General features: G+C 55.0%; 1 protein-coding gene across 16 annotated transcripts in view; it reads left to right on the top strand.

The window, feature by feature from the left end:
* Positions 1-265: 265 nt before the first annotated feature.
* The window catches only part of UBTF (upstream binding transcription factor), a 63,907-nt gene continuing 52,910 nt past the window's right edge, over positions 266-11,262 (top strand). For 4 of the 16 annotated variants that reach the window (XM_084804418.1, XM_084804413.1, XM_084804426.1 and 1 more), the window contains exons 1-4: positions 902-1,258; positions 4,919-5,071; positions 7,148-7,323; positions 9,589-9,672. In XM_084804418.1, the coding sequence (XP_084660544.1) occupies positions 5,014-5,071; positions 7,148-7,323; positions 9,589-9,672 (318 nt within the window). In that variant the 5' untranslated portion in view covers positions 902-1,258; positions 4,919-5,013. Of the gene's footprint in view, positions 343-901; positions 1,610-2,448; positions 3,029-4,918; positions 5,072-7,147; positions 7,324-9,588; positions 9,673-11,262 lie in introns of those variants that run through there. The other 12 variants (XM_084804422.1, XM_084804416.1, XM_084804429.1 and 9 more) reach the window with 5 other exon arrangements.

The following is an 11,262-nucleotide window of genomic DNA, read 5'->3' as shown; positions in this document are numbered from 1 at the left end:
GTCCTACAACTTTCAGCATTCCGCAGCAGCCGCCATTCTAAAAATAATCTGTTTCGTCGCCATATCCCCAGTGTATAAAGAGGGAGGTTGCGAAATGGTTCCGATTCCTCTCTATTTGCAAAACAGAGCAGACAATAAGCAACCTGGGCCCAGTCGTGGTCGCCCATTTTTACCGGGCGGGGCGGGGCAAGAGACGTCGCCGATGTCTCCCCCTCCCCCCTAATTGCGTTTCGGCACGTCCGTAAAAGTCGTTTTTGCGTATTGGAAACGGCGTTAATTTGACGGGCAACTCCAAAAGCAGATGATTGGCTGTGACCGGAGATGACGCCCTTAACAACAAAGGTGGAGCTGGAAAAAAATTGGATTAAAAAAAGGGAGCGCGCGGGGGGGGGGAGCAGGGAGCGCGCGCGCGCTCGGTTTGCGGCTGCGGAGTCTACCGGACTGTCATTTGCGCGCAGCGGGCTAGACTCCCACCCCGAGATGAGTGGCAGGGACGCCCTACGGGCGCGGGCCCCCTCCCCCCCGCTGTTTACAAGGCAAGCTGGGACCTTGCCGGCGCGCGCGCGCGCGCCCCGCTTGTTGCCAAAATATGTCTGCCCTCAGAAACAATCCGTCGGCTTTGCGGCAGCGCGCTCGGCTCTCGCCAACCCGAACTCCCCCGGCTTGGGAAGCCTCCTCTCCCCTCCCTGCCCCTCGATGAGATCGTTGCGAGGGGCGGGGGGAGGTCGGAAGAGGGCTGAAGACCGAGCGCGCGCGGCTGGTGATCGTTCCACAGGCGCCAGCGGAGAGGATCTGCGGCTCACGCGAGGCCCCCCTCGCCCCCTCCCCCCTCCCCCTCGTTCGGCTACAGTGTTGCAAAAGCAAAGAGCAATAAAAACACGCGCACATACACGCGCGCTCCACGCCCGAGCCAGGGAGGCCCACGGCCCGGGGGACCGAGGAGCGCCGGCGCCCGCCAACGCGCTCCCCTCCTCGCGAGCCGCCGAGGGCGCAGATGGATAAGCGGGGACTCGCGAAGAAGGGCTGCGGGGCTGCCTGAGGATCCGGGAGCCGAGGAGACCGGCTGATTGGAAGAAAAGAGCAGAGCGATGGAGGCGGGGGAAGTGCGAGCTCTCTGCGGGGACTGGAGCGAGTCCACGCCCGGGGCCAGCGCTGCAGAGCTGGCGTGCATTCAACCAGCGCTTCCCAGCTAAAGCAGCCCAGGAAAGGCGAGGGGGGAAAAGGGGGGAGCCTCTCTCCGAAGCCTCCCGAGCGGCAGGTAGGTTGCAGACGCAGAAGGGGGCTAAAAATCTCCCCTCGAATCAGCTCCAGCATGGAGCCCCCCGTTGCAAGGCAGGGTGGGTGGGTACGGACAGATCGGGGGAGGGGGGAGAAGGCACGATCCGAGGCGACGCTGCCTCCAGCCGGGGCTGGCTTTGCGGCAGCGCGAGCGCGTGTGGAGCTCGCCATTAACCCGACGCTGCGCTCCGCCATCTGGGGCTGGAGGGAGGCGCTTTTGTTACCTCCTCGGGCTCCGGCGGCGGAGGCAGGCAGGCAGGCAGGCGGGCGGGCGGGCGGCTGCAGCAGCGAGCGGCGCTGCTTTCTCTTTCTAACGTCTCCTGCTTCCTCGGTAAGGCTGAAATGTGTGGGCTGGATCTCGTTTTTCGGGACGCGTGCATTTAAAAAAACCGAAATAGCGTTTTAATTCTTTGGGGTCGAAATTCGTGTAATTTTAATATAATCGTATTTGGGAATGGTTGGCGGGGGGTTTTTGCAAACACCTTTCGGGGTTGCAACCCCCCCAACACATCCTAGCGGCGCATTTGTAGAGGAAATCGAATCGGGGCCCCTTCCCTGCCTTCCACGCGCTCACTAGTCGGCGAGGCCGCGGCGTTCGGCCATGGAAGGGCGAGAGAGAAGGAAGGCGGCGGCTTCTCCCCGCGCTGTTTGGCCGCGGCGGAGGAGATGGGAAGAATCGGGCGCTCCAGACCGTGGGTTGAGAGAGCCCGATCCTCTCCCCCCGGTCTGGGCGCCTTTTAGAACCGAGGGGAGCCCGCCGAGGCTAAAAAGAAAGGGGAGGCGGTGGAGACAGCCAAGCCGCCGCCTTAGCCGCCTTTCGCTAGGCGCCTGCGGAGGGAGAGAGGCCAACCTGCGGCGGGCAAATGCTGCGTTTCCCCTCCGTTTGCCTTCCACGGTAGTTCCGCCCTGGGCGGTATTCCGTATGCTACTCCTCCAAATTTTACGAAATCGGGGGAGAAAAGCCGCGGCTAGCTCGGCGTTAATTGTTCCCCGCTTTCCTCCCGCGCCGCGAAGCGCTGGCGAGGTCGGTCAACATGGCTCTTCCGACCGGTTGCGGCCAGCGCGCTCCGCCATCCGGGGGTGGATCCATTCAGGCGAGCTCTTCGGCGGCCCCCCTCTCCCCTACCCCCCGACGAAGAGCTCTTCCTGGGCTCCCCGCTGCGGCTGGGTGTGGAGAATCGGGCTAACGGGCTTTTCCTCGCCCGGCCCCGTGCGCCTCAGGCGCGCAGGGGGAGGCGCTCCCCGGGGGTCTGGGCGCTGGTGGAGCGAGAGGCGGCGGCGGCCGCCGCAGCCAGGACGTGCCGCCCTCCCTCGGCTCTGCCTGGACGCCCCCAGCCGGGCACTCATTCCTCCCGCCCGCCAGCCTGCCTTCCCCGCCCCCCTTCCCCCAGCGGCTCCGGCGGGGCTGCTGCTGCAGCGGCGGCGGCTCTCCGGCTCCTGCTCCTCCCCACTCGCCCTGCCGCCGCCACAGCGAGGCGGGCTCGTCTCAGCCTCGCCAAGCGCCTCGGCGAGGCGGCGCCGACGGAGAGGAGAGCGACGCGGGACTCGCCGGCGCATCCTCTTCCCCGCGCACGGCGGGCGTTGGCTCGCCCCCGTCCCGCAGCTGGCGGAGCGAGAGAGACCCGCTGCTCCGCGCTCCGGCGCGGGAGACCGCAGCTCCCCCCTGGCGCGCGGGGAGGCTGCTTCCGCCCTCCGCGCGATCGGCGGCTCGCGGGGCGCGCGCGAGCCGGGCGCCCGACCTCCTCTGCAGGTGGCCGGCTCCTGTGGGGACGGGGCAGGGCGCGGGGCCCGCGTGCCTGAGTGCGGGGAAGGGGCTTGGCCGCGGGAGGGAAGCGCCGGCTCGCCTCCGGGGAGGCTTGGGGGCCGAGGCGGCCTCCTCCCTGCAGGAGGCCGGCGAGGGATCCCGCGGCGAAGGCAGGAGGAGGAGGGCGCGAGCGCGCGGCGCGCCGGGTCTCGCAGAGCTGCCGCGGGAGTCGCGCGGAGCGGGCGGGGGCGGGGAGGAGGGGGAGAGGTCCTGGGATCCGGCGATCCGAAGAGCCCCTCCCGCCAGGTCGGCCTGAGCTGGCGAGCGCGAGGAAGGCTGGATCTGGCGGCAGCCGGCGAGGCTGTGGCGGGCGCCCCTCCGTGGCCCCCGGGGGCGCGGGCGGGCGCGGCCAGGCGGCTGGAGCCCGGCCGGGGCGCGGAGGGGGCTGGGCGCGGGCAGGCGCGGCGGCTGGCGGCTGGCTGTCCGCTTCGGTGGCGCCCGCAGGGCGTGTGGAGAGGGAGGAGGCGGGGGGAGGCGAAGCAGCTGCAGCAGGAGCCCGGCGGCTCGGCTCTGCTCGGCTCGGCTCTCCCGCCCGCCTGCAGACAGGCAGCGGGAGGGCGGCGGCGGCGGCGGCAGCTGCGCCTCTTCTGCTGCAGGGCGGCGGCGGCGGCGGAGATTGGCTGCTGGTGGCGCGGCCGCAAGAGCGGAGGGGAGGGAGAGGAGAGCGCAGGGATCCGCAGATCCCTCCCACTCGCCTGACCGGCCTCCCCCGCCCCGATCCCCCGCCCCCCTTCGCCTGCCGGGGATCTTCTTCTCTTTCCGAGATTCCTCTCTCTCCCCTCTTCTCATCCAAGAAAAGCGTTTTCCTTTAGCAGAGATCCCTCGGCTCTTCCAGCCAGGCCCCTCCCAGCCTTCTTCCCTTTCTCCTCCCCGGTTCGCTACCCTTGCAGAAGAGCCAGCAACTTCCCCCGCCCTCCCTCCCTCCCGACCAGCCTTCCACCTTGCTCAAACTGCCGGCTGATTCCCCACCCCCTTCTCACCTGGCAGATGCCTGGCCACGCCTCCCCCCTTCTTGGTTCTCTTCTCTCCCATCTAGTAAGTGGTATTACTCTCACTTCCCCCGGGAGCTCAAGGGGGCAGGCGTAGCTTACTCCATTTTATCCTCACAACAACCCAGTGAGGTAGGCTAGGGCAAGAGGTGGTGGCTGGCACAGGATCAGCCATTGAGCTTTGTGGCCGAGCAGATATTCCAAGCCAGGCCTCCCGCTTCCAAGGCCGGCACAGGACTGTGCTGTTCCTTTCTCCGGCCGCCTCCTCCCTTTTCTCTTGGTTGCTCTCCAGTGATCTGTCAGCCCCCCCCCCGAATATCTTGCTCTCCCCTCTGTCTGTCAAATGAATCTCACTCTAGGGAGTTTCCTGTTACACAGATCCCACTGGGCACAGCTTCAGAAGAGCAGCCCCCCACCCCCAATTCGTGGTACACACAGTACCATTCATGAGAGGGATCTATTCCTGAATCTGACCCTAGACGCTGATGATCTTGGCAGCCATCCTCTAGGCAAAGAGGAGATTCCAGGGGGTTGCTGTGACCTCCTTGGCCCGGTTGGAGCTCCCTTCACTCACTGTCCGCCAGAGAGATGATCCAGTCACAGTTCACATGATCAGTGATACCAGGGTGAAAGAGAAATGCGTTGAGACTTCCTGCCCTGTCTGTCAGGTCACTGCAGCCCTTGAATGTGTGAGCGAGTCACAGGTTCCAGCTTCAGGTATTCATTTGGAGAGTGTGTGATCCCAGGCTAGCGAGCTCTGCAGAGTGCATGAGCCAGTGTCACTTCATCGCGAGGAGGGGGATAGTGGTAAGCAGACGCCCTAATTCCAGTCTGTTCATTCTTTCAGAGTGAAAATTGATTGACGCCATCGTGAAGGGGGAAGAGAGGGAGCTGGAAGGGGGAGACCCAGGAGGTGTCACCCCAGGGTCTGAGAGGTGGAGGATGAACGGAGAAGCAGATAGTCCAACTGACTTAGAAATGACGGCCCCCAAAAACCAAGGTGAGAAGGGACATTCCTTGAAGGGTCAACTTGATTGTGCTAGAACATTCTGTACCACTGGATCCCCTGCAGCTCCCCCCACCAGTCTGTTTTTGTAAAGCTCCCCCAATCCGTCCCGTCCCCCCCCCCCGTTAGGCAACACTTACTACCATTTTAGCAGGTCAGAAATGTGGAGAAAATGTTCACACATCCGTATGATAAGCTTTGCTTTGTTAAATTTTCCAACTTATTATTTTCAAGGCATTTGCTATGATTTGCACAAGTGATGCAAATCACTTGTGCAAATTTTCACAAGTGAAAAATTTTAAACGCATTATTTTCAAGGCGTTTGCTATGATTTGCACATTGAGACACAACAGATTTCCGGTGTGATGCCAGTGCCCAGCTGCTCTCATGGCAAGATCCATGTTCTCCCCCATCCACTGCACACGCAGTTTCTTGAAGCAGACATGGCTAAGTACCCACAGCCAGTTTGTGAGAGAGTTTCCCAGGGCAGGGTTGAGCCACAGTGCACCCTCTTGTTGTTCGTGTTTATTTAAAGAAATTAGGCTGCAATCCCAGTTGGAGTACGGCCCATTAAATGCAGTGGGACTTTACGTCTGAATGGACACATAAAGGATTGCACTGTTAACCACTGAACAAAGTAATTCTTACGACTTCTTTTCCCGATGTAGGTCAAGTCCCTTCTGAAGAAATGCCGTATTTGCCATCTATGCAGCTGTTTCCTTAATTATATATATTTTTAGAATATCTTTGGGATTTTTCCTAGTTGCCAAACAGGATTTTTGTTAAGCGTGGAATTTCCTGAACCTTGGGAGTTCACACTGTACCCTTTGCTGCCTGCTATTCAGCTTTTCATGAGCAAAACAAAGACTTGCATCCTGGGACCTTTCGTCCTCAGGTGCTACTTTGCTCTAATAACTTGCTGTTCATAACCTTGTTGGCTAAGGCTTTGCTGTTTTATTTATGCTCCTAAAACCCAAATTAGGTATGTTAATGCATATGCCCCTTTTTGAAAATGTCCCTTTCAGAATTTTATGCCACCTTCCTGGATCCTACATTCCTGGAGCCTTCAGCTCATGCTTGGTTGATTGTGCTTAGATTTTGATTTTTACATTGCAATGAGGCCTGTGTATATCTCAGGGTTTCAAGCTTCTATCAGTTAATAGGTGCAGCTGGCTGGTTAAAGCTTTACACTGCAGTCCTATGCCTGTCTACTCAGAAGTAAGTCCCACTGAGCTCAACAGGGCTTACTCCAAGGTAAGTGGGTATAGGATTGCATCCTAAGAGACTCTAGGATTTGGGGTTCTTAAAAAGATCTTCACTCTAGGCAGCCCAGTTGCACTGATCCCCTGCTGTCTATACCAGATTGGTTGTTGTTTTCCCAATTTAAAAGGTTGGTGAAGGCACTATTGATACTGCCTTCAGTAGGAACCACGTGCTGTTGGGGCTCAGCTGAAATTGGGTACTGCTATGTCCTTTAAACCCAGATCTTCAACAGGTCTTGAAAGCTTATTTTTGAAGTTACTGTAATACGGTATATTCTATGTTCCAAAACAAGGAGAACAAAAATTAGATGTCCTTTTTCTGAACAGTAGTTCTGATGTATTAAACTCCTAAGTTATTTTGTATTTGAGAGAAATGATCTCTTCAGAATCATCCAAATGTGATGTCCTTTAGGCTGTTGTGATATGTACAATTTTATATTTCAGTAATTGATTTCATTAGCTGAAAGCAATCTACTTAGCCAGTTATGAACACTTAGGGCGCAATCAGATGCATGTTTAGACAGAAAAAAAGGCTGGCTGGGGCATGCTGGGAGTTGTAGGCCTTTTCTTCTGTCTAAACATGCATAGGAATGTGCCCTTAATTAGTCTTTAGCCCTAGTGCAGCCTTCCCCAACCCGGTGCCCTGTAGATGTGTTGATCCACAACTCCCATCATTGGATGGGAGTTGTAGTCCCAATACATTTGGAGGGCACCAGGAGGGAGAAGGCTGAGAAGAGTGTGCAAGTGCAAAATGCAATATATGGCACATGCATGCGCGCACACACACCTTTTCCCCTGTTTCCCCCAGACCGCTGGACCCAGGAAGACATGCTGACCCTCTTGGAGTGCATGAAAAACAATCTGCCCTCCAATGATGGCGGCAAGTTCAAAACCACTGAATCCCACCTGGACTGGGACAAGGTTTCCTTCAAGGACTTCTCTGGTGAGATGTGCAAGATGAAATGGATTGAGATCTCCAACGAGGTAACTGCTTGTTCGGCATGATGAGGTCTTGTGTCATGAAATGTCACTTGCGTATGCTGAGAAATGATGCTCTGGTGCACCGCTAACTTGATCTGTGTGCTGGATCCAGTCACTCTTCCAGTGTGATCGCAAGGCAGTAACACTGCTTCCTTCCCTGGTTCTTGCCTTATGTCTTGCCTGCAATGGCCTCCCCTCTCTACCAAATGGTCCTAATCTCTGCTCTCAAATTCCTCTACATCTGCAAGCCAAATTAACTGCATGCCTCATGCTGCCTGTTCGTATCCACCTCTTCCGTATCACTCCTTTTATCACATCCTCTCCACGTCATTCATCTTTGGGCTGGTTGGCTCCTTGTTACTCTCCACATCCACTTCCCATTTAGGCTGCAATCCAGTATTTGCTTACCTGGGAGGAAGCCTCACTGAACTCAGTGGGACTTGCTTTTGAGTAGACACACATAGGATTGTGTTGTTAAGCTCCTGACTGTACAAATGAGAACTACCACTACAAAGGCAGTCCTCTGGGGCACTGGCCTGGTTCACTAAAGCGTGATTTATCACTACACGGAGGAGCCTCGGCAAGCCTGAGTCCAGCTCCGGGCTTGTGCGCTCCCCCCTCCTTCGAGGCCAGAAGGGGGACTCCTGCCGGGCGTTGTTTTAAAGACTCTCCGTTAGCCTTGCATTCGAATCGGGAATTCTGGTTGAAAATGAGCCTTAGTCTGTTTCTAAACAAGCCGGTGTTAAACTGTGGGTTCAGAAGCAGGCTTTTTAAACCACCGTTTCTTTTCAAGCAGGATTCCTGGTGCAAACATAACACGAGGCTCAGATTCTTTGAAAATGAAACGAAACTCGACGGAAGCCCCCCTGTCCGTGTGGGAGGAGCAGGGAAGGGAGTGCCCGGGCTCAGGGCTTCGCTCAGGCTTGTGGAGAGTTGTTTGTGTAGCAGTAGCTGCACTTTAGCATCGCATGCAAACACAGCCATTCTATTTCTGGCGTTAACAGTCATGTCTTGGAAAAGAAAACGAGTCGGAGGGGGACACCAACATGCAGCTGCTGAATTTAACTTCTCACCGGTGGCCACTAGTTGGGAATGGTTGCACCCAGTCTGACTGGACCTTGCATGCATTTGTGTCCTGCACACTGCTTTTCCTGAGCTTTTGGCTGCACTGCGTAAAACTCTCTTTCGCACACCTTTCCCTCCTCCCTTCGATACTTCTTTTTTCTCTCCTTTTCTCCTCTCTTTGCTAAAGTATATTTACAATAAGAGATGACATGTTTTAGCTCTTGAAAGCTTATGCCATGATAAGTGTGGTAAGGTGCTCCCAGCACTCTTTCCTCTTTTTGCTGTAACAAACTGTCATGGCTGGCTCTCTAGAATATGCTGTTGTTTAATGTATGTTTAGTGGCAGCTGTGTGCTAGGTGCTGCACAGAACGTAGAAACAACATGGCATTTCCGTAGAGGAAGTGTCTATTCCACAATCGATGCCCCAGGCACATAGGCAATTATTAGGGCTATCCGCTGTTTAATCACCTGCATGAGAATTGTTCGGAGTACATTTACCTATTGCCACAGTCTCAATTTACATGCCTTTTCCTTGAGAATGAAAGGAAGTGGAAAGTCTTTTAATTTAATTAAGGCTGTCACACATGGTTAGAAGAAAGATCATCTTTGATATTCTTTATTCCTATTTAACCAGAATCAAAATAGATTTAGAAAATGAACAAATGTGCCCTTAACGCTCAGCCACACTCACCAATGGAATCATACAGTTTGAGTTGATTTAGGGCACAATCCGATGGGGATAGTTGGCCACCTCTGAACTCGGAGGTGACTGACTATCCAATGCAGGGCGGGCGGAGTGCAGAGGGGATCTTCATTAGCAGCTAGATGCCCGATTTTGGCTGCCTGGCCGGAGTGGGGAGAGGCTGGATGGCATATAGGAAGCGTCGTAACAATCCTTCTGCCATCCCCGCCCCGCCCCCAGGAATGCCCCCTTCCCCCCACTCCGCGCTGTTCTTACGAGCATGTGGGGACAAACTGCGCCTCTGACGCGGCGGGGGTGGGGAGGGGGTTTTCTGGGAACTGACCTCGGAGCGCTGGCTCCAAGGTCAGTTCCCATAAACCAAATAATCTTGTAGCCATCTAGCCGCTGTCTAGCGGCCATGGGATTGCACCCTTAATGTATCAGTTAAATTTAGTGGCCCTAGAAATTGTTGACAGTGCTGCTCTTGCATTTCCCATACAATCAGTGATTGTCCCTGCAGGTAAGGAAGTTCCGAACCCTGACAGAATTGATTATGGATGCTGAGGAGCATGTGAAAAACCCATACAAGGGCAAAAAGCTGAAGGTGAGTGTGGACTCAGTGGAGGGATGGGTCCAGGATGGAACTTGCCCTTCCGACTCAAGCTGGCTGTGCTGTTACGTGTTCCGCTCATGTGGTGTGGTGGTTTGACCAATGTTTCTTTCCGTTCTCAGAGCTGAGGCATGCTTTTCTCTTCCCTTTTGGTGTGTGAACCATTTTACAGTTTGGGGGTCATGATTGACCCTGGAAGGGCATTAATAAGTCCGGTAAAACATTCCCCCTAACCTGTGACATTTTGCACTCCGTGTATTCACCCACAACAAAGGAGACGATCGTTCTGTGGTGTTTAAGCCGCCCCTGCCCCGTCGTGTGTGCGTGTGTTTGTAATTTGTAAAGGTTTCACTAAAAGGGTGGCGGTGCACCTCGCTCCCTACCTGTGATAGGGTTACTTTTAGGGTGAGGAAGACAGGATGAGTTGTTCCCAAACGGTTTGCCTGGAAAGAAGTGTGAGGGTGCCAGCAAGAAGTGTATTAATGACTAAAACCTGCTGAGAGCCCAAAGCCCCCCCCCGGGGGGGGGCAGTGAGTTGTCCCCCTGTAGCCAACATTCGCTGCATCATGGAGAAAGCAAGAGAATTCCAGAAAAACGTCTATTTCTGCTTCATTGACTACGCTAAAGCCTTTGATTGTGTGGATCACGACAAACTGTGGCAAATTCTTAAAGTGATGGGAGTACCAGACCACCTTAGCTGTCTCCTGAGAAACCTGTACGAGGGTCAAGAAGCAACAGTAAGAACCAGACATGGAACAACCGAGTGGTTCAAAATTGGGAAAGGAGTACGACAAGGCTGCATATTGTCACCCTGCTTATTTAACTTATATGCAGAGTACATCATGAGAAATGCCGGGTTGGATGAATCAGAGGTCGGAATTAAGATTGCTGGGAGAATTATCAACAACCTCCGATATGCAGACGATACCACCCTCATGGCAGAAAGCGAAGAGGATCTCAAGAGCCTCTTGTTGAGGGTGAAAGAGGAGAGTGCAAAAGCTGGTTTGAAACTCAACATTAAAAAAAAACTAAGATTATGGCATCTGGCCCTATCACTTCCTGGCATATAGAAGGGGAAGAAATGGAAGCAGTGACAGATTTTACTTTCTTGGGCTCCAAGATCACGGCAGACGGTGACTGTAGCCATGAAATTAAAAGACGCTTGCTCCTTGGGAGGAAAGCTATGGCAAACCTAGACAGCATAGTAAGAAGCAGAGACATCACCTTGCCGACAAAGTTCCGTCTAATTAAAGCTATGGTTTTCCCAGTAGTAATGTATGGCTGTGAAAGCTGGATTATAAGGAAGGCTGAGCGCCGAAGAATTGATGCTTTCGAACTGTGGTGCTGGAGAAGACTCTTACGAGTCCCCTGGACTGCAAGGAGGTCAAATCAGTCAATCCTAAAGGAAATCAACCCTGAGTGCTCATTGGAAGGACAGATACTGAAGCTGAAGCTCAAATATTTTGGCCACCTAATGCGAAGAGAAAACTCTCTGGAAAAGACCCTGATGCTGGGAAAGACTGACGGCAAAAGGAGAAGGGGATGGCAGAGGATGAGATGGCTAGATAGCATCACCGATGCAAT

This window comes from Heloderma suspectum, chromosome 6 (genome assembly GCF_057233095.1).
Source record: "Heloderma suspectum isolate Gila_16-S chromosome 6, 16-S_ref, whole genome shotgun sequence".
Taxonomy (NCBI): domain Eukaryota; kingdom Metazoa; phylum Chordata; class Lepidosauria; order Squamata; family Helodermatidae; genus Heloderma; species Heloderma suspectum.
Note: the sequence above shows the minus strand (reverse complement) of the source record. Positions and strands in the feature narration are given on the sequence as shown.